The 23,175-nt window shown below is 36.4% G+C and overlaps 1 protein-coding gene and 1 pseudogene across 3 annotated transcripts in view; one reads left to right on the plus strand and one right to left on the minus strand.

The window, feature by feature from the left end:
• The window catches only part of Mycbp2 (MYC binding protein 2), a 231,748-nt gene that overhangs the window by 60,958 nt on the left and 147,615 nt on the right, over positions 1 to 23,175 (plus strand). For 2 of the 3 annotated variants that reach the window (XM_032918389.1, XM_032918388.1), the window contains exons 13-18: positions 1,012 to 1,176; positions 3,357 to 3,515; positions 5,931 to 6,135; positions 12,207 to 12,352; positions 12,843 to 12,944; positions 19,410 to 19,517. In XM_032918389.1, coding sequence (XP_032774280.1) covers positions 1,012 to 1,176; positions 3,357 to 3,515; positions 5,931 to 6,135; positions 12,207 to 12,352; positions 12,843 to 12,944; positions 19,410 to 19,517 — 885 coding nt within the window. Of the gene's footprint in view, positions 1 to 1,011; positions 1,177 to 3,328; positions 3,516 to 5,930; positions 6,136 to 12,206; positions 12,353 to 12,842; positions 12,945 to 19,409; positions 19,518 to 23,175 lie in introns of those variants that run through there. The other variant, XM_032918386.1, reaches the window with a different exon arrangement.
• On the minus strand, positions 20,852 to 21,691 carry LOC116914083 (annotated as a pseudogene).

Genomic DNA, 23,175 nt, shown 5'->3' on the forward strand with positions numbered 1-23,175 from the left:
TTCATCCTCATGGCTCTACAGTTATTCCCTGAGAATAGTGGCTCGCCATTTTTTGTTTCATTTACTTATTCTAGTAGATTACTTAAAAAGCTGAAAACTTGGCAAGGACGATGTATTTCAAAGTGAAGATAAACCTTATGTAACTTCGTTTATAGTATTGTCTATTCATTACTGCTTATGAAATTCTTTCTCTACTAGGAAATCATTTGTTCAGCAATGAAAAAATAAATAATTTGATGTATTTTTTTTCTGTTTATATTCTTATTTAAAACATCATTTTTCTCTCTTAAATAATTTCATATTCCTCGGAGCAGCATCTTACAGGGATTCGTTTTTTGAAGTCTGTACAAAATGGAAAATTATGTAAAAATAAAAGTTGCCTTGAGAATAACCCTTAACAAAGCCACAGAGTATGTTACCATCTCCTAGAAACTTGAACATATAGAAACATTCATCTAAACTAGTTAATGCACATAAGTATAGGTGTAAGCCATATGAAAGGCACTATAGCATAATAAGCTGTTATTATTCTGACAGCTTGTAGAAAATTGATTAATCAAACGAATAGCTCATTGATGTTTCCCATCTTTGGCTTATTTCATGGGTAGAGTTTTTTTAGAATAGTAGTTTGTTAAATCACCTATATCTCTATGTATTTGTTCAGTTTTATGTTTTATATCATCTTTCTTTATAATCAGTTGGAGTTGGTATAACTACTTAATATCTATTAGATGATTGAGAAGCTTTGTTTCCAGAAGCTAATATACGAGCACATAATTATAAGGAGAGATAAAAAGGGGGTGATATAATTATGTGTGTAGGGGGACTGGGATGGTACGTGTGCTTGTGACATTTGACTACATGAGGCTAGCAAGTTCCTGTTTTAATCTGCATGGTCAGAAGCCTGGGTTTTCTGAGATTTCTGAGAATAAATTGTATCAAAGAAAACAATTTGGTTTTATATATAGATCATTATTATTACCCTATATTAATTTTATTCATTCTTTTTAGCTAAGAGCAGACGGCAGTCCAAACCCTATAAACCTAAGAAGATTATAAAAATGGAAGGGAAGACCGTGGTGTGCACAGCCTGCAATAATGGGAGCAGCTCTGTGATCTCTAAGGATGGAGAATTGTACATGTTCGGGAAAGACGCCATTTATTCTGACAGTTCAAGTAAGTTGAAAATTAGCAGTCATTAACACTTATTCAAAAAGATGTGTCTGGAAAATTAATACGTATAGTATGCTTTCTCTACGTATTTGACATTGATTTTCAAATGCGAAAGTTGGGGGCAGATGTTTTCCAATGTATTTTGTCCTGAGAAGATCTAATGTACACTTCCTCAAAGCTAGTGAACCTGGTGAGAGGACCTCTCTGCAAAGCTTTCCCTTTTCCCTGTGGCACTCATGCATGGCTTTGGGTTAATGGTACTAGCAGCAGACGGTTTTTATAACAAGGCTGACTTAAAATCACTGAATTATCTGTCTCCTCACTTAGACAGTATGGAGGTATTATTTCCCGTGCTAATTACTGTGTTTTATAATACCTAACACACGGTCACAAGAATGATTTATAAGCTCATCAGATGCCTAACTGAAATTTAAGAAGGGAATATGAGGAATAGAAGTAGCTAGATGGCTTTTTTATTTATAAACTCCAATCCCAAACTCATACTATTTGATGGCTTGATTTTCTTTTTTTTGGTAGTAATTAGAAATGAGTATAGTGAATGAGTCATCCCACTTGGGGAGATTGCGTTTGAGACCCATAATGCCAAAAGGAGACTAGAGTAAATGAAGTTTACAAGTATAAAGTTAAATAATTATCCCAAGGATGAAGGAGTCAAACATGGAGACAATTTATAGAGTTAATCATTAACTGAAACTACGCCTAGGTAATAGGAATACTGACCTAGTGTGGGGATTCAGATTCTCAGTGGGCTGAAATTGTTAGAGTGAACCAGACTTTAGGAGTAGTAAATTAATAGTTTTAAAATAATATTCATATAGTTATTGCTTGCTAAGATGCTGATAGTAATTGAATGTTTGCATGTAAGTTGGGTAGACCAGACAGACAAGGTCTGCCTGCCCTCTTGCTGTCTGAGAGACGTTTGATGGTGATAGACTTAAGTAGGTATTGTTCAGTGCCTGTAGACAGACACAGATTTATTACTAACTTTTTAGTTGGCAAAGTCTACTCAGCTTTCAGACTTTTCTTTTGTTCTACTTTTCTTAAGAAGAGGCTGATAGTGTGTGCTTCACAGTTTATTTTTGTAAGTCTATAAGAAAGATTATGTAAGAAGTGCTCTGCACTGAGCTTAGAACATGCCAGAGCTCAGTGTATAATCATCTGTGATCAACAAAAAAATATATATATATACACACACACACACATACATATATACATATTAGGAATTAGAAACATACATGCATATATATATATACATATTAGGATAGGAATTAGGAATATCGTCAACTTAAATAATCACCTCCATTTTTGAAAATGAGGTTTTTGATATATTTTAGAAAACTCTTTAGTTTTTACTGTTACTATTACTTAGTAGGGCTAAGCATGCCTTTGTGATTTTAAAATTATTGCAAAATTAAGTAGTGAAGGTGGCACATGGTGTGGAAAGCGTGCTGAAAGGAGCATGAGGGGAGTTGAGGAGATACCGGAGTGGACTGTGAAAGAAAGTGTGAGAGGTTCAAAGACTCTGTTTTGAGGCTGGTGAGGTAGCTCAGCCTGCAAAGGCCCTGCTTCTAAGCTTGACAACCCGAGTCAGTCCTCAGGGCTCAGGGTGAAAAGAACGGACCAACACCCACGAGTTCTCACTTAGACGTGTGAGTCGCAGCCTCGTGTGCATTTGGATGTGTGCACAGGAAGTAAATTCATAAACGTGACTGTACAATGGAATCTATTTTACAATGAATCCTACAGGTTTATAAAAAACGTACTATTTTATTACACTCTTACAAGTGTTTTGCTGTTTTTCTGTTGAGGTAAGTTGAAGCCAGGAAAGGTTCCTGGCTTCTTTGCGCTGGTGTAGAAATTGGAGAGCTGAGGGTCCTGAGCGCTTACTGCTCCAGGGTGTGAGTGCTTGGGGCAGACACAGGCAGAAGTTAGCTGGGATGATGCTACAGTATCTGTCCCAACTAGGAATGCCATTTAAAGTTCATCCGAACTACATTTAATACTCTACTTTTTTATTTTTTTATTTTATTTTTTAATTGGTGATAACCTACCAGGAGTTTGGTCACTTGTTTTGCCCAAGAAATTAACTTCTTTATTAAAGTTGTTCTTCTAGGTACGGAAATATTTTGTAATTTTTGTTAATTTTGTATCTTTTTTTCTAGGTTTGGTATCTGATTTGAAAGGCCATTTTGTAACTCAGGTAGCAATGGGCAAAGCTCACACATGTGTTTTAATGAAGAATGGAGAGGTTTGGACATTTGGTGTAAATAATAAAGGACAGTGTGGACGAGACACTGGTGCTATGAACCAAGGAGGGAAAGGTAGGAGTTTAAGTCTGAATATTAAGATCTCTGTTGTCTTTTCATTAGCTTTTTGGAACCAAGGGAAGGATCTTACTCTTTTAAAAATGAGTGAGTAGGATCCAAGAGATGTGTCAACAATTAAGAGCACCTGCTCTTCTTTCAGAGGACCCAGGTTAGGTTCCTGTACTTGTGTGGTGGCTTACGTCATCTGCAACTCCAGTTCCAGAGGGCTGATGCTCTGTACGTGTGTGTGTGTGTGTGCGCGCGCGCGTGTGCGTGTGTGTGTGTGTGTGTTGGGGGGGTAGTGTTGGAAGCTCATACAAAGCAATTAAGAACAATGATGAATAACTCTTGGATTTCTTATAAATTTAGAAAAACCCTGAATTTTTACTTGATAATAACTATTGTTAAAAAGCAATCACTGAAAAAAAAATAGGCTTTATTGTAACAGTAACTTTTATTTGCCTGAAGTTTATTGCCTTTGTCTGCTAATGTAGACCTAGACCTAGAAGCCCCTAGTCTCCATACAATCTAATGTAAGTGTAGAATGTTTTTAGTCCTGCTACTTACTGCTGAATAGTAAGCTTGCCTTTCCAGCTCTTTTATGTTCCGGCTGCTTTAACTCAGCCGTTCTGGCTCGAACTCCTGTCCACGTTGACTGATTGGGCCCCTCAGGATTACTCTGACCTCATTCTAGCTTAGTAATGTGTTCTAATCTTCGGCTCCCCTCCTTCTCTGGCTGGTTATAGCAGAGTATGTGTCTAGCTTGTTCTCTCTGCAGCCTGTCTGTACAACTGTCCCCGTAACACTGCCTCCTTCCTCTCATCCTCTCCGCACTGCCCCTTTGGTCGCTTCCCCCTTTCCTCTTTTCCCCTGGGAGTTGGGCATGTTCTATTCTGTCAGATCTTTCTCTGATTCATCAGGTTGTCTGCCGCTCCATTAGACATCACTTTCCTTCTACAAAGTAACTTTAACGTCCTTGTTTGGCACTAAAGTGTCACACTAAGAGTGTCTGAGTGCAGTGCAACTTGAAACAGGTTTTTTCCAGTAAACAACACAATGCCAGGGGTCACATCCTGATCAAATATCCTGTAACACTTTTTTTTTTTTTTAGTTTTTTGAGGAAGTAATATTCCTAGCTGTTTAATATTTTTTAAAAAAATCTACAAATTAAAACTATAAGTTAATAGTACTTATTTGATTTAACATTTTTGGTGACTGAATTATTTGTGGGAAGAGATTATTTTCAGATGGTTGTCACCTTCAGTTTTATCTACTTTTGTCAGTAGCGTATCACCTGTGTTCCCTCCTTGCTTAGTCATGAGTATTTCAACAGCTCAGACTGCTCTTACTCCCTGGCCCTGTGCTAGGGAAAGGTGGAACCGTAGCTATCTTTTTTCATAGTGTCTTCTTCTCAATTCTTAGGCTGTTGAAGGAAAGGATGTTTTATCCTTCAATTTCCTTGCTGTCATGGTCTTGACCTTTGCTTTTGATGGTATGTTTAGTTAACTCTTGCTTCCAGTTTTTACTTTTAGCTGTTACCAACATTGTCTGTATTCTTTAGTTCAAGTTTTGACTGTCTTTTATTTTTATTTCTTAAAACAGTGGGAGAAGATCCATTAATATAATCAGAACTAAGCATTGAACGATGATTCAACTTCAATCATTTGAGGTTTAAACTTTCAATTTATTAACCAAATCAAGAGCATCTCTTTTCAGGTCTGCTTTACAGAGGATTCAAATAAGTCCCATGAGCCAGTTTTGACACGCAGAGCACTAGTCTCATCTGTGTGTGTAATTGTATTTCTTTTCTAACTTTTTTAAAAATAAAGATAGCATTTTAAAAGCAATTGTTTTTGTTTCAGGTTGCTAGGTTGGATCTTTTATTTTAAATTATGAAATACGAATCAGAATCCATTTGTATTTTATTGATTATACAGATTAATTGGAAGATAATAGTTGTAATACTATTGACTTTTAAATAATAATGTGTGTAAAGCTAGGTAAAGGACGTGCTTGATACATTCCATCTGAGTTGCTTTATTTTAACTCTAGCCAAAATGATCTGGTATTTGATTGTCTCATGCTTTTATATTGTCCATTGATTACAGCTGGCAAAGCTAAAAGAAGACCTCATGTGCTATGCTCTGTCTCATTCTTTGATAGTGAGCTTGGCCTTTTAACAGCTTAGCATCCTGCATCCCTGACCCAATTTCGTGATTAGACACAGTTACCTTGAGTGGCTATTCTTTAGGTTGTGTGCTATAGATAGGAGATAAATGAATAATTTTGATGAGGAATAATAGATAAAGTGGGTAAATACACAACTACTGTGATTACAGCATGGTTTCCTGTATGTTTTTAAGTTAGGAAATACCTATTTTCAGATACAGAAATAATCCACATAAAGTTATAAATTTAATTGTCATACAGGGTTTGGAGTTGAAAATATGGCAACAGCAATGGATGAAGACCTGGAGGAAGAACTAGATGAGAAAGATGAGAAGTCCATGATGTGCCCTCCAGGCATGCACAAGTGGAAGCTGGAGCAGTGCATGGTGTGCACCGTGTGTGGAGACTGCACGGGCTATGGTGCCAGCTGCGTTAGCAGTGGTCGCCCTGATAGAGTTCCTGGAGGGTAAGACAAGACTTCCCACTGAAGAAAATAAGCACACTGCCCCTCCCTATTTTGTTTTTATTGTTTTTCAGATTATCTCACAGTGTATGTGTACGTTTAAGTGTGTGTATGTGTGTGGTGAGGGTAGTGTTATGTGGGGTTCGGACTTAGGGGATCAAACTAATACTAGTTAACTTAAAATACTTAGTTACTTTCTACTATATTGAGTTCTAATTTATTGCCATCTTTATGTTTGTCTTCCTTTCATTTGTTTCATTGAAGCCATTATTTAAAAATTAAATTATACTTTCCTTCAAGTATAGGGAGGGGCTTGTTTTTTTCCTGAGCTTGTTTAATGCCAAATATTTATTGATCTTTGTCCCGCGCGGTCGTCTCGCCGGCAAGAACGACGCGGAACACCAGGATTCTTCTGCAGTCTAGCCTTTATTATACAGCTCTTGTGAGAAGGGGAACCCCGACTGAGAAGTGTTCGGCTTATATACGCTTGGAAGACTCGTGTCTCCACCTGATTGGTGCACAGTGCTATACTCAGTTAGCATGCCTCGGGTATAGGCTGACAAGTAGGCGCATGCGTGTTGCTGCTCTTCGGGTTTTGCTGACTCACGCACAGGCGGCGCCATCTTTAAGGCGCGGCTCTGCAGCAATAGTGGCTGCCAACAGATCTTTTCTTAGTGAAATTATCAAATATATATGATGCTTGAGTAGAAATATAGATTTCTTTCTAAAATGGTATCCTGCTTATCTATCTTCTGTCTGTCTGTCTATCTATCCATCCATCTATCCATCTATCTGTCTATCTATTTTCGTATAGACTCTTGTTTTAAGGGTTTGTTCAGGTTAGTTTTCTTGTCAACTTGATATAAACCTATGCATGTCTAGGAAGAGAGTTTCTTAATTGAGAAAGCACTTCCATAAGTTGGTCCTTAGACAAGTCTGTGGGGTACTCTATTGATTAATGATTCGATGTGGAAGGATCCTGTCCATTGTGTATGGTGCCACATCTGGACAGGCTGAGTTAACCATGAAGACCAAGACAGTAGCACTCCTTCATAGACTCTATATCAGCTCCCTTACATACATGTGGAATGTGAGCTGAAACAAACCCTTTCCTCTCCAAGGTTCTATATTATTGTCAATTCAAAGGTAGAATATGAGTCTCATCAAATAATATGAATTTTCTCTTGGAATTTTAGAAGAATTTCACATCTACATTTTATGGGCAATATAGCAGCACATAAGGGGATGTCTTTTATAAGATTAGGTTTCTGATAATTGGCTGATTTAGGGTAGGAGTGGAAATTTTGTAAAGAAAAATGTAGATTGAGGACAACTACCTCCAGCCTCTGGGTTTACTCCTTAGCAGATGGTTAGCTGTCTACTAATGCTTCCCAGCCTCTGGGTTTACTCCTTAGCAGATGGTTAGCTGTCTACTAGTGCTTCCCAGCCTCTGGGTTTACTCCTTAGCAGATGGTTAGCTGTCTACTAATGCTTCCCAGCCTCTGGGTTTACTCCTTAACAGATGGTTAGATGCTTAGCTGTTTACTCCCTAGCCGATGGTTAGCGGTCTACTAATGCTTCCCAGCCTCTGGGTTTACTCCTTAGCAGATGGTTAGCTGTCTACTAATGCTTCCCAGCCTCTGGGTTTACTCCTTAGCAGATGGTTAGCTGTCTACTAATGCTTCCCAGCTCCTGGGTTTACTCCTTAGCAGATGGTTAGCTGTCTACTAATGCTTCCCAGCTGCTGGCAGCATCTACTACAAATGTATTTCTGGGCTTATACATTTTCTGTCATAAGTAGATTGTACACAATTGCCATTTTTCTTTAAGGCTATTGAAATAATAGTTCAGCTTTGTTTTATGCTGTGTTGCTTGAGATAAGATTAGTCTGGCCTTACACTTCAAGGCTCAAGTGATAACCCCTGATTTGGCCTTACTACTTGGTGCAGCCATAGGCTTTATCCTTATCATTCTTCTTGGCATGGCCTAGTTTATTGGTATGAGTAAAAATGTACTCTAAGAATAGGTACTATTTATTCTATAGTGTTTTGTTTGACACCATTTTCTATTTTAATGACCTAACTTATTTATTTTAAATAATTTTTATTTTGAGTAATTTTTATGTAAAATATTCTACTTTTCTTTGTAAACAGTGTTAGAATTTGAAATTTAATCTCTCAAACCTTTCCTAGACTGTTTTCATAAAAATTAGTCCCCGAAACTCTAAACTTGATCCAGAATATAGAATCCAGAAATGCAGACTTATTTCTGAATTCTCTGTGTCATCCTAAAATTATTTTTCTTAAGTGAGCTTCCATAGACATTTATACAGTTTTCATTGATAGCACCTAGCCAATTATAATAATTTTTGTTAATGACCAAAATAAACATATAAATAAATTTAAGATAGTATTAAATGCCAGAGTACTGAGAACTTTTAGAGTTGGTTTCAGTCATCATAAAATTATTACTATATACCTTATAATACATTTAGAATTAGGCATTTTCTTTAGTTTCTTTTGTGGTCAAAGGCATGTAACATAAAACTGACCATTGTGATCATTTGTAAGTATACAATTCAGTGGTTTTTAGTATTTCACAGTTATGCTATACACACACACACACACACACACACACACACAGCTTTTTGTCTTGCAAAACTAACTGTATTCATTAAACAGTTATTCCCACTTTCCCCTTCTTTTCCCTGTTTACCATCATGCTTTCTGTCTCCATGACTACTTTGTCATGCAAGTGGGACATATTCGGTATTAGGTGTCGTTTTCCCTTGCTTATTTCATTTAGTAAAATGTCCTCAGAGTGAGTTCATCCGTGTTGTAGGATGGGTAAGAGTTTCCTTCCTTCGGAACAGATTGAATGTATGTATGTGTATGTATGTTTCTGTCCTTTTGTGTACTGACGGACAAGAGTTGCCTCCACATCAAAGCCAATGTGCATGTTGCTGCTGCGTGCGCACGTAGGAGGGCGGATAGGTATCTCATGGAGCCTCTGCATGGAGTTCTTTTTGCTGTGCCTATAGCAATGGACTTGCTGAACTATGGTAACTCCCGTTTTTATTCTTCAGGAAATGTTCACTGTGTTCTCTACAGCAACTGCCATCTTATATTCCATTAGCAGTACACACATTTTCCAGTTTCTCCATGCTCTTCCTAGTTTGTCTTGTTTGTGTGGATTTTATGCACCCTGAGAGATGTGAAATGGCTCCTGCGTGGTTTGGACTTGAGTTTCCTTAATAACTAGTGATATGAAGCCTCTGCTTTGTTTCTTAGCAAGTGGTGGCTCTTTGGAGAACCACCCATCAAGTCTTTACCAAGTTTCGAATTGAGTTGTTTAGTCTTTTTTGTTGATGTTTGTAGTTGTCAATGTATTCTAAATATTAATCCCTTGTGAATCAGAGAGTTTAAATAAGTGATGTCTATGAGCTACCTTTTAATTCTGTTGGCACTGTACTGTTTTTTTATATGAAGAGATTTTTAATTTTTGTAAAGTTCAAATTGTTTATTTTTGTGTTGTTGTTGGCTGTGCTTTTTGGTGACGTATTTAAAAACATTACTAAATTCAAGGAAGTATTGTCATACATAATACATCATAAATTGTTTTCTGTACTGTAGGCATGTACGTGTCCTGATGCCCGTGTGGCCGGTGGAGCATGAGTTACAGGAGTCACCTCTTTCTTACTATGCAGGGATCAAACTCAAGTCATCAATGTGGCAGGCAGCAAATGCCTTTACCTACTGCCTCTAGAAAAATTTCTTTATGGTTTTAGATATTCCATTTGGTCTTTGATCCATTTGAGTTGATTTTTGTACATTGTAAATGTTAATAAATAAAAACCTAATGCTGTGGTGATTCATGTGAATATCTAGTCTTCTAACATAGTTTCTTGACAAAGTCCGTCTTTTTCTTTTTTTTTTTTTTTAAATCTTTTTAGGATTTATTTATTTTATGTATGTGATACACTGTAGCTGTCTTCACACACACCAGAAGAGGGCATTGGATCCCATTACAGATGGTTGTGAGCCACCATGTGGTTGCTGGGAATTGAACTCAGGACCTCTGGAAGAGCAGTCAGTGTTCTTAACCACTGAGCCATCGCTCTAGCTCCAAGACCGTCTTGACACCCTTGTCAAAAAGTCATTTGGATATCGCTGTGGGCATTTGTCTCTGGGCCTCCTTTCTGCTTCCCTGGGCTCTAAGCTCCTCTTTTTGCCAGCATCATTTAAATTTCAGATTACTGTGACCTTATATGTTTTGAAATCACAAAAAAATAGTATTTCTTCATCAAAATTATTTGGCTATTTAAGGAACTCTTAATTTTATGGTATGCTCTCTACTTGTGAGAAATATTAAGATTTTATTTTAATAGGAATGCATTGAATCTGTAGGCTTCATTGGGTGGTACTCACACATCTTTTCAATATTCAGTCTTTTTATCTTTGAACTTAGGATGTGTTCCTGTTTGTTTGTCTTACAATTTTTCACTGGTGTTTGTGGTTTTCATTATTCAAGTCTTTCACCTTTTTTGGTTAAGTTAATTGCTGATTTTTTATTCTCGCTGATGGTTTTGTCAGTATAATTTTTGCTGGATTTTTCTTTATAGTTGTCAGTGTTGAGAAATGCAACTGTCATTCATGTTGATTTTCTATCCTGCCAATTCTCTGAATTTCTTCATTAGTTCTACCATTTCTTTTAGAGTTTTAGAGTATCTGTATAATATTTTTAGAGATTTCTCAGGATGAAATTATATATAGAGAGAGATAATTGTACTTTTTCAGATTTGGGTGCCTTTTCCCCCCCTCCTGATTGCTCTGACTAAACTCTGGTATTTTGTTGAATTGAAGTAGTCAACTGGGAATCCTCATTTTGTATCTAGCCTTAGAAGAAGTGCTTTCCACTTTTCATGGAGTGCAATGTTCATTGTATGTTTTCATTTGTGGCTCTGAATGTGTTTAAGAATCCTTTTTTCTCTTCTTAGTTTCTTGAATTCCTTAAATAATGAACTATGTTAAATTTGTTAAATATTTATTTGTATAGAATGAGAAAAGTATGCATTCTCCTCTTTTGTCCTCTTACAGTGGTATATTATTACATACATTTTCCAATACTACATTTCCTGGATGAGTTGTGGTGTATTATTTTAGTGTGGTGTTTTGTTTTGTTTGTTAGTATTTAGTTGGGTATTTTTGCCTTAATTTTTGTGAAAGCTATTGGTCTGTTGAATGTTTTCTTTTATTCATTCTCATGTCTTTGCATTAAATATCAACATAAGACATGATCTTCCGAATTGTCAGTGATATTTTGTCTTCAAAGCTCACAGTTTTGCAGGATACTTAGCAGCCACACCATTTAAACTGCTGCCAGAAGAATCTTTCTCTTGTCCTGGGACAAAAGTCTATATTACCATGAATGTGACCGGACTGTCAAAAGTTCTAAATGACCAATTAGTGAATAATTAAAGCTATGACCTCTATCTGTAAAGAGTGTTACAGAGAAGTTAGCTGTTCACTAACGTTCCCGCCAACCTCAGGGACTACTTTAGTCTCTGTGATTAAGACATGTTATATGGTTTTCAGTTTATCTGATAGTAGTAGCAGCAAGGATTAGGTAGTTAGATGGCAGAGAGAAGAGAAAAAAAGTGGGACATGATACTATATCAAGACTGAGGAGAGAGACAAAGACGTGTATGATACTGATGAGGCTGGCCTATCACTGAGCACCCCTTTACTTCCTGCGGGCAGAGCTGATGCGTGTGCTAGCCACTAGCCCGTACCGACCCCGAGTGCTAACACTGGTGCACTTACTGAGAAAACTTAGAGGAGAATGCCTATTTACAGTTAATTGTATAAGAATAGAATCTATTTTGCTTTTATGAAGAAATGTATTACCTTGAATCATTAGAATCATAACTTATTCTTCTTTTAATTGTTTTTCTAAAATCCCTACTTTTCTTTGAAATTAATCCAAGAGATTGGAAAAGTGGTTATAGAAGAAGAATATTAAAAGATTAGAAGGATTTCGGTTAAGCCTGTTTTTTATCGTTTGCTTCTACACAGGATCTGTGGATGTGGTTCAGGAGAGTCCGGTTGTGCTGTGTGTGGATGTTGCAAGGCATGTGCAAGGGAGTTGGATGGTCAAGAGGCAAGACAAAGAGGGATTCTTGATGCAGTGAAAGAAATGATACCTTTAGACCTCCTTTTAGGTAATTCATTCTATTATGTTGAATATCTTGCCCTCACCTCAGTAACTCTAATAGTTTAAAACTTTCCAGCAAATATGATTTTAAAGGTAAGGTAGTGGTTAATATATGCATTGTTGTTTTGGTAACTGATATGATCATGGGCAATACTTTTTTCCCTTTCATGATAGGAATTTCTTTTGAGGGGGTTGTTTTTGTTTTCTTTTGTTATTTTTGTTTGTTTGTTTGTTTTGAAACAGGGTTTATCTGTATAGACTTAGTTGTTCTGTAACCAGGCTCTCCTTGAGATCTACCTGTTTGTGCCTCCTGAGTGCAGGGACTAAAGGCATGCACACCATGCCCAGCTCATGTGATGAGAGTTCTTATAGTAAGCATTTGAGTCTAAGGTGTTTTTCTGCTAGCTTTTACTTTATTGAAATTTGTATAGGTATAGCTATTATATACTTAAATTGTATGACATGTGTCATTTTTATTATTTTGGCCAATTATTCAGCTGTCCCTGTACCTGGGGTTAATATTGAAGAACATCTTCAATTAAGACAAGAAGAAAAACGGCAACGTGTCATTAGAAGACACAGATTAGAAGATGGAAGAGGTAAGATGTAGCTACAGAGAAAAAGTTCATACCTTAGCTGAGAGAACTGAAGTATTTACAGAATACCCCACTTGGTAGGAAGTACTACAGTGCACAGCATGCTCGTGGCAAGTGAAGTTGCCGGAACGTATTTACAGCATTGAGAATGCAGTAGGGAGCTCCTCAGCCACAGCGAGCTGTGTGCTGTGTGGCTCAGCACGGGGCTCATCCTTAGAACTTCAGCACCCCAACATGAGCTAATCAGAGGGTTGCTACAAATGCCCCGTCTGTCTGCAGTTAGACTGTTAAAAAAGAGAGGAGGATTGCCATGGCAAAATGTGAATGCCGTTAATAGTGACAACTAGGAATCGTAACAGTCAGTCCTGGTCTCAGACTGCTGGCTCATCTGCACTGGACCACGGGCACATGCTTAGTCCACTTAGGCTTTTCAGGTCTCTCTTCATAGCCACTCACGTCATTGCCATTTGGTATAATACCATCCTACTTTCCAGCCATCCAGTGCACGATTGTGACTTTTTTATGTCTTTCTTTATTTTAAATAGAAAAAAGACTATTTAGAAAAAGGAATGAAAGTCATGTTTCTCTGCAAAGACAGGTGTATTGCTTATATTATTTCCTGATTTTTAGGACAATTTCTTAACCTGAAAATATATTTAATACTAGCTGTTTCTAAATGAAATATATGAATAAGGCAGAAATAAGTATTATGTTATTAAAATTGTTTTCCAACAGGACTTTTTCTTTGTATAATTATTAAAATGTTAAAAAATGTTACAAAAATGTTAAAAAGTCTGTGATTTAATGTTGAATTAAGCAAATTCTTATTTAGAAGAATATATTGACATTGCATATTTTCAATACTTCTCAGAAAGTACAGATATTTGGTATAGAAATAAATCTATACCGTTTTTATATATTTTCCATAAACTCATGGTAACTTATTACCATCATTGTTCACTTTTCTTAGTTATCTTTTATGAAATACAATAAGTAACAAGTGGTATATCTGTATACTTTTGGAATGCACAGATTATTGTCTCCAGAGACAGAAGCAGTGGTGACTGATAGAATGAGGATTTGCCACTGTGGCTTTACGCATGTAAAGTCATTGCCTTTAAAGTATCTTAATACATTCATGGATGGATTGTTATTTTTACATTTCATAAATGTTTGCAAAATTTGTACATTGGGTATAGGCCTCTAATGTGGCAGTTTACTTCTTTTATGTTAATGGTATTTTTGCTTAAGGTTATTATCTCTTTGCTACTCATTTTTTATTTTTTAAAACAATAGATTGTGTCATATGAATTGACCTCCAAAGCCCAGTAATTTCAGAGATTTCCTTCATAGTAGAGCTTCCACTTACAACGGTGGGTCTCAATGGGACCATTGTGTTATGGGCTCTTGTCAGAGATGCCAGTTCTCAGGACCCACCCCTGTCCTGCTGAATCTGAAACTTGGATATTAGGGCCTATCAAAATGTTCTTTAACAAGATTTCCAGGGGCTTCCGGTGATGCCAAACTCATAAGCCAGTATTTTAGGCTGTGTGGTTCAGAGTTCTGTCATGGTTCTGTTGGAGAAGATTGCTTGTCTCTGGTTCTCACACAAGAACAGTAATGACAGAGTTGGAGTGTCCCAGTTGCCACTCTTACCCATTCATTACTGATGGCTTATACCCATGTATGTAGTTCAAGGGTTTGGTATGCTATTCTTACCGTATTTTAAGTCTGCCATAGTTGTTTCAAAGTTGATCAGCATTCAGAACTTAGCTCTATATTAAAACCTTTTAGTCAGCTGTAGGCCAGTTTGTACAATTTAATACTGTTAAATGACACAAGCTGTTTGATAATGCTATCACACTCAGTAGCACCTTAGTTTGATAACATTTCACACATTTGACCAGGCTGTACTATTATAAGGCCTCAGTGATATATTAGTGATCTGTGTGAAAATGCCTAGCATGTACTAAGCCTGAGTAACTGTTGAATTAAATCAGAACTAGAATTAGAAAAGTAATCCATTTTCTTTTAAGTGATACTTTCAAATCTCTGGCCTTGACATAATTGTTTTTCTTACAACATTTTGATTCTGATTGTAAAGCATTGATTCTGATAAAGAAAAATATTGAACTGCTTCTCAAGAATTAAAGAGATTCCATTTTGATAGAAATTAGGATATAAAAGTAAATTTACTAGAAAGTGGCCAAGTTGCAATTGCAATTGTTAGGACTCTAAAGACATTGCTTGATTAATTTGATACATGAAATACAGTATTTATTTAAATTCGAGTGCTATATAAAAGTGTTTTAAAATTAGAATATATGAAGCATTTAGAAAATATTTTTTAAAAATATGTATAATTCTTCATGCAAATATAGAAACAAAATTTTGTTATAATTTTATATATGATTTTGCTTTGTTATTTTAGATGATTTTATCTTGTAATACAGATTGATATGTGTTTTTCTTTTTTCTTTTATTGGATATTTCTTTTTTTATTATTTTTTCCATCTTTATTAAATTGGGTATTTCTTATTTACATTTCAAATTGTTATTACCTTTTCCGGTTTCCGGGCCAACATCCCCCTAGTCCCTCCCCCTCCCCTTCTTTATGGGTGTTCCCCTCCCCATCCTCCCCCCATTACAGCCCTCCCCCCAACAATCCCGTTCACTGGGGGTTCAGTCTTGGCAGGACCAAGGGCTTCCCCTTCCACTGGTGCTCTTACTAGGCTATTCATTGCTACCTATGAGGTTGGAGCCCAGGGTCAGTCCATGTGTAGTCTCCGGGTAGTGGCTTAGTCCCTGGAAGCTCTGGTTGGTTGGCATTGTTGTTCATATGGGGTCTCGAGCCCCTTCAAGCTCTTTCAGTCCTTTCTCTGATTCCTTCAACGGGGGTCCCGTTCTCAGTTCAGTGGTTTGCTGCTGGCATTCGCCTATGTATTTTCTGGCTGTGTCTCTCAGGAGAGATCTACATCCGGTTCCTGTCAGCCTGCACTTCTTTGCTTCATCCATCTTATCTAGTTCTTTTAATTTTTGCTAAAGGACTGTATGGTCTCATTGTTAATTTAAACAGCACAAAATACACAAAATAAAAATGCTGTGTAAGTTGCAGTTTAATGTCTGAATGTTCTTCCCTTGAGAGAATTCTGTAGTTCTTCAATTAATTATAATCTTATATGAGTTCTTTTTCAATTTTTGCCTCAATTAATGAGATACAATTAAAATAAGTACTTTTGAGGTAATATTTCTTTAAAACTTTTAAGGAATTTTCCTTAGCATAAGTGAGAACTGGGGTTTCTGTGTGTGTGGGCAGGAGCATGTATCCATATAAGCATTTGTAGATGCCCAAGGTGCATGTTGGGATTTCTTCCTCAGTGTCCTTCCACCTTAACAATTTTTGAGACAGGATCTCTTCCCTGAAGATAGAACTTGCCCTTTTAGTTTAACTATCCAAAGAGCTCTGGGTATCCACTTCTCTCTGCCCTGTTCTTAGTCTTGCCATGCCTACCTTTTAATGTTGGTACTGGGAATTTGAACTCAGGTCCTTACTTTACCTACAGAGCCATCTCCCCAGTCCCAAGAACAATAGTTTAATTATTGCTTTATATTACTAATAACTCTGAAAAGCTTGCCTTGTTTAATGCTGTCATTTACTCTACATTTTTCTTACGTGCTTGTGAGTGGGGCCCAACTAGTCTACTTTACATACATATGTAATGGGAGTTGTCAGATGACAATTTTTTTATTATTTCGTGCTTCTCATTTGGCGGTGTGTAACACCAGCCTTCATTAGAGTGTGTGATTCTTGAAGCAGGGTGTGTGTCTTATTTACTAGTTGTTGTAGGAAATGTTTAATTTCAGATTGGGGATTTCTACCCCAGCTTTGTTCAGTTCCCAGATAAAGACACACAACCTTTGTATTTTTAAGCCTTAATCAGCACTAAAGCTGGGCAGATATCTACCTACTAAACTATCATGCCTACTTCCCTATCAATAGCCCCAACTTATAACTTGCTAAGTTCCATCTGGGCAGCTCTTAAACTCCAGTTGGCCAGCCCTCACGACCATGTTTTCATGACTCACTTATCTACCCCATGGTGCGCACCTCTCCTCCACCTTTTTCTTCTCTCCTCGGTCAGGTCCTTTCTAACCCAATCCCAGGAACCAAAACTTCTACTTATCTCTCTTCTGCCTAGCTATAGTCTGTAGACAACTTTATTCACTAATCAGGGATAACTTGGGGGCAAGGTTACATAGCATCACTTGGGTCTATGTGAAGATTCTATTGTCCCTGTTGACAGCCAGGCTTTGGGGTCAGTATTTAACATTATCATACAGAGCAAAAGCCCAGGTCTCAACAACTAGTTCTCTTAAATGGAGTCCAAATTGGAATATCTTTGTTAGTTGACTGAAAACAATTCAGGGATTCCTGATTACCTCTAGAATAGAGGTTGATTCTATCAAACATTGTTTGATTGTATGTTTTGAGCCAGATCACAGTCCCAAGTGCTGGAATTATAGAGAAGTAATATGCCAGGCACACAAACTAATTTCTCGTGACTGTATACCCTACTTTCTATTTTGGCTGTATGTGTTATTAATGACAGAACAATACTGCTAACATTCAAAAGTGTTTCTAAATCTTTTAACTGGAATGTCTTCTTTTCATCTCTCTTGTTAATACCACATTTTTTGAAACCTTTCTGAGTCAACCAAATTGATTATAGGACTTTTCATCCTTTAATGACATACAGACTTCTAACCATATCATATAGTTGATTTTTCCTTTGTGATTCTGTGTCTTCATGATTTTATAGTTGGTTACTCATATTTACTGCAGAAGCAGTGACGAATCCTGTGACTAAGTGAATGGTGAAGCTCTGCCCTGGGACACTGTTTCGGTTTACACGGCTCCTTTGAAGCTTCCTGTTTTCTAGGCATGATTGTCCACGTATTGTCAGTGCTCATGCACCAGAAGACTCTTAAAAGATCGAATTTAGTGAGAAATAATTGATGAATTAATAGTTGTATTGTTTTAGGTAAAAAAGATCTCCATCAGACTCCCAAGTCAGAAGAGGATAATATAGCATGCTATGTTATAATAAGTTATTACTTTAATATTCCTTTTTATAGTAGAAAGTACTTTAGAGGAATTTATGATAATTTCTTTAGTAAATCAAATTATAGTAATACCTAGTGAAGAAATAAGCTATTTAGTTCATATTTGAAATATGTATTTTGCTTCCTTTACAAATAGAACTCTATATGAATTTACTGCATTACAGGAAATACCTTCTGACATTTAATCTGCTTGTTTCTATTATAATTAATCACAGAAAATATTTTTCTGATTTACAAAGTATTTTTGCTACTCATCCTTTTGTTGTATATAGGAATTTTTTTCTGCTTACTAAAGAATACCCTACATTTAAACTATTTGTAAGAGTAATTGTGACTATGGTCTTAATTTTTACATCATTAGAAAAGTTAACTAAGATGAAGACCAGTCATGAAAAGTGCTTTATTAAAAATATTCAGCATTTACATATTTTCATAATTCTCTAAATTTGAGAGTAGTTTAACTCTCAAATTTAGAGGCTTTTAAACTTTGGCTGTGTTGAAGTTGCTAAAACTTAAGATTATTGTTCTTATGTCCTTCAAGTGTAACCTAAAGTTCTTTTTCTTTTTAAGCTAAATGTTCACAAGTAAAAGGGATTTTTTTTTAAAAATTTAAATTATTTTGACTGTAGATATTTTCTCAAGTAGTAAATAAGTAGAAGGAACAAATATGTATGATTGTGTTTTTTATAGTGGTGCTTCAGAAAGAAATGGTTTAGTGGCTGATAATTCATGTTTCTAAAATGTTAGTTGAATTAGATAGGTCTTTGCCCCATCACTACGAGACCCAATCCAGGTCCTCCTCATTCCCACACGTGTGGGACACATGCAAATGTGGGTGTGGATGCTGACTCACAAAGTTTTGGGTTTGGCCCCTGAACATCTGGTTTTTATAATACGTTTGCAATATTTAGAAATACCTGTGTCAATTTTACTCTGGTTTTATAGCAATGGTGATAGAGATCTGTTAACTTAAAATTTTGTTATATCCTATTATTTCCAAAGGAAACAAACTTATTTTCATTCAATATATGTTTAGTAATCTTAAGATATGGTATTAAAATTACTTTTAAGATTGTTTTGTAGAACTTCTGGTAATCCACTTAATATTATTTGTAAATGCCCAGTTTTTATAGAAATAAAGATTGAACTTTCCTTTACAAACGGTACTTGAGATGGTAATGTGTCAGATTGAGAACAGGTAATGGGAAGAGGAACTGGAAAAATAAAATGGCCAAAACAGTTAAAGTTCATTTTCTCATGCATTTTAGCTTTAATTATTTTTGTTCATTATAGTGTTTTCATTTTGTGAGCTTTTCTATGCACATGCAAAATGTTTCTCCTCAGGCCCCCTTGTATTTGCTGGTCCTATTTTTATGAACCACCGAGAACAGGCTCTAGCCAGACTCAGATCCCATCCAGCTCAGCTAAAGCATAAACGGGACAAGCACAAAGGTATTTGGTCCTCCTTACCACCTAGGTGGGATGCTCTCCACATTTCTTCCACTCGATTGGATTTTATCTCTGGGGAAATGCACAAAACTGACTCTTCTGCTCTGCTTCTGTGGTTGTGTAGCCTGAGGAGAAAGGGCGTGCTCTAAGTGGGACTGTCCTTTGTGGCTGTGGTGCTTCTCTCTCTCTTTGTTGTTGTGAACTGCAACAAGGAATGTGTTCTGCGGTCTGTCTTTTCATTTGCTTTCCTCTTTCATAGATGTTAAACAGCTAACGAATGTCATTCATTTCTCTTTTATTCGTTATCATTTGCCTTTTGGAGGTCACAGTGGAAGATTTTAGTCCAATGATGTTAGTATGGTATGTTATTACAAAGTTATTAAATTCACCATGTAAAACTGTTCATACTGCCAGTACAGTTTATACTATTTTAATGTCAGTAACATGCAAGAATATAGAAATCCCTGTTATTTGAAGGCCAAGTAGAAATAGCTATAAATACAGAGTAAAGCATATAGATGTGTTGTAGTTCTCAAGAGAGGCCAGAGTTCCAACCAAAGAGAAAGACAGAGACAGACAGACAGACAGACTAGGAATCTCCTTCTGTATCATTTATGTCTCAAGCAGAGTTCTAGGCTAAGTATAATTATTCCAAAGTCTGCTTATATTTGTTTTAAACAGCCAATTATATCTTGGTTAACATTAGGTAATAATATAAGGTAGACAATCTTATTTATGTGTAAATTGTGTTGTGAATTCTATTGGCTAATGCAACTTATTTTTGCTATTTTCTAAAATACCTTAGATAGGGCTGGTGACTCTTAGAAGTTTCAAAACTTCCTGCTGTATAGACAGATTAGTTGAATTACTATATCTACCTTGCTTTCTTCCTTTGCCTAGAGACCTTTGATCTGTCTTTGAAAAGTGACGTTCGTGTGAGACTTGGCAGTCATGCCCATGGTTATCTGCCTTCTTCAGTTCTTCAGTGTTCCACTCAAAGTAGACAAAGCAGGGACTTTCAACTAAATATGTAGATTATGTTTATATATAGTATAAGTATATGATATTTATAGTAGAAGTAAGTGTTCTAGATATATTTTTATAAGAAATAATATTCCTTATTTACTTACTTTTTAGAAGATAAGATTTGTGCTTGCTCTATTTACTGGCTGATCAAACAATTCATATATATGTAAATCTTTAGAAAAGTATTTAGAATAAATTATGTAAATTATATTTGCTATTTGCCAGAATCTGTGGTATCATACTCCACTTTTAGTACAAATTTTCTTTGTTTTCTTTTAAGTGTTAGATACTCTTTATTTGATACCATACATAAACCACAGTAAATGCCTCTCAGTGGTGAAAGGCAGCATCATTGATGTAGGGAATTCTAATTAACACAGCATTGTCAAGAATAGTTGCTTCCTGGTGTTTAGCATTGCCTGTCAGAGGCCGGTGAACACACATTGAAGCCCGGGTGAGTCTTCTTGTTTCTGAGACAGTGACAGAATTTTCCCAGTGTTTAAACATATTCATAAACCCAGTTATATAAATCTAAGTATAAAATCATCCAATAGGTTTGAGGGGACACCCACCATATTTATGGAAAGTAAACCATTACTAATTAAGTCCAATCTTATCTTGAGAAAGGGAGAGCAGTGATAGTATGTATACAACTGGAAGTGTTACTTTAAAAAAGATCATATCTACTTTATGACAAGCCAGTTTTACTTAAATCAGGGCTGTCCAACAAAAACATTGTTAGCCATTCGTGATCTGAATTTGGTATATGAATTAAATTATGATATACATTAAGGCCATGAAACATTGTTTTGTAATAAATAAGACAGTAGAATTACTCATCAGTAGCCCTTTTAAGATAAGCTATTAGGTCTGCCCTTTCTCCCTTCTTCTTAATTCCAGCGAAGATCATTTTTGTTTCAAGGATGTACTTTTGGGGATCCTCCAAATGCTCCAGGTATTACCTTTGTTCCCCAGGTGATGCCTTTATTCTTGTTGGCATCTGTGTAAAAGAATCAAGCAGGCTGGCCTATCTTCCGCCCAAACAGACCATGGAGCTTTGGTCCAGTCTTATGCTTGCCTTCCTTTTCCACAATGTGGCCCTGGGCACACTTCTGAACCAAAGTCTTCTTGTCTTTTTCAACATCACCCATTTTAAATTCTCTCCAGGCTGGTCAACACCACAAACATTCAGACTCTTAGATAGATGTCCTGCTCTCTAGTACAAATTTTCTTAATCTCTTTTCTCTGTAAATGCATGATGATGGTGATTTCTTCTAAAACTTTATATAAAATAGAACAAAATATTTCAATTTTATGATATATATTAAAATACTAATATCTTATTGCAAACCACACTTTTAAAACTTGTTTTGAATATAGTATTAAATGAAGACCAGTGTTACAGATTTCATTCACACTTTTTCCCATGTTGGAGACTAGTGGCTATAGAAACTTTTAAGCAAAACAATAGTCATAAATCATTTTTGGGTGCCACTGGACTATGTTTTGTAGAGCTGTAACAGTTTTTTAAAAGAAGGATGTGATATTAAAGAACCAGGTTTGTGCATTTATATATTTTCCTGGTTTTGTAGAGTGACATAATTTCATCTATTTACTTCAAGATGAATACAGTGTTAAGTTAATGAGATGGTGTCCTATCCTTGTAAAATATTAGCTTACCACTTGCTACTTAGAATGCTGTCTGGCTCCTTATTCCCTGTCCTGTCTTTTATTCCTCTCTATATTGACTAGTCTTACTACCTTTCATTGTATTTACATATTTTCCCTCGATACACTTTTATACTGTATATACTTTGACCTTTAGTTTACTTATTAGTGCACTGTTCTAGTTATCTTCTGACGTAAATATAATTACGTTGATAAGTGTAGGATGACAACAGTTACAGTTTCTGACCTGTGACTTTACAAGGGTTAAAAACTAGATGTATTAGTAACAGTGCTTTCTAAAGTAGAAAACTAGAGAGCCTCTGGCCAAGTGAGAGGACTTAGAGATGCTCATAGGATGGCAGCTTTTGATTACAGAAACTCGACTGTGTAAGACTGAATCGCCGAGTAGAATTCTGTATGTGTGATGTATTGTAGGTTGCAATCATAAACTAGATTTCTAAGGGATTTTTGGGTTAGCATTTTCTCCAGCTACCTATCAAAGTTGGGGAAGTTTTTCGATATGCCACACCTAGTTAGAGACATCTGAATTATTCAAGCAGTAGTCTTGGGATCGATCTTGGAGTCCTGATAAGACCTTCTGAAGCCATGCTGTGAGCCCCTGGGACTGTTTTCTGCTATTTCCATTTGAGAGTGTGTCTTAGTTTGGGTTTTCATTGCTGTGAAAACACACTGGGACATTTAGTTGGGGCTGGCTCTTGGGTTCAGAGCTTCTTCAGTCCATTATCATGGCAGGAAGCATGGTAGCGTCCAGGCAGACATTGTGCTAGAGAAGGAGCTGAGAGTTCCACATCTTGTTCTGAAGGCAGCTAGGAGAAGATTGGCTTCCAGGGAGCTAGGATGAGGGTCTTAAAGGCCACACCCACAATGACACACCTACCCCAACAAAGCTACACCTTCTCTGATAGGGCCACACCTTCTAATAGTGCAGATCCCTGGGCCAAGCAAA

Source organism: Rattus rattus, chromosome 12 (assembly GCF_011064425.1).
Source record: "Rattus rattus isolate New Zealand chromosome 12, Rrattus_CSIRO_v1, whole genome shotgun sequence".
NCBI lineage: Eukaryota > Metazoa > Chordata > Mammalia > Rodentia > Muridae > Rattus > Rattus rattus.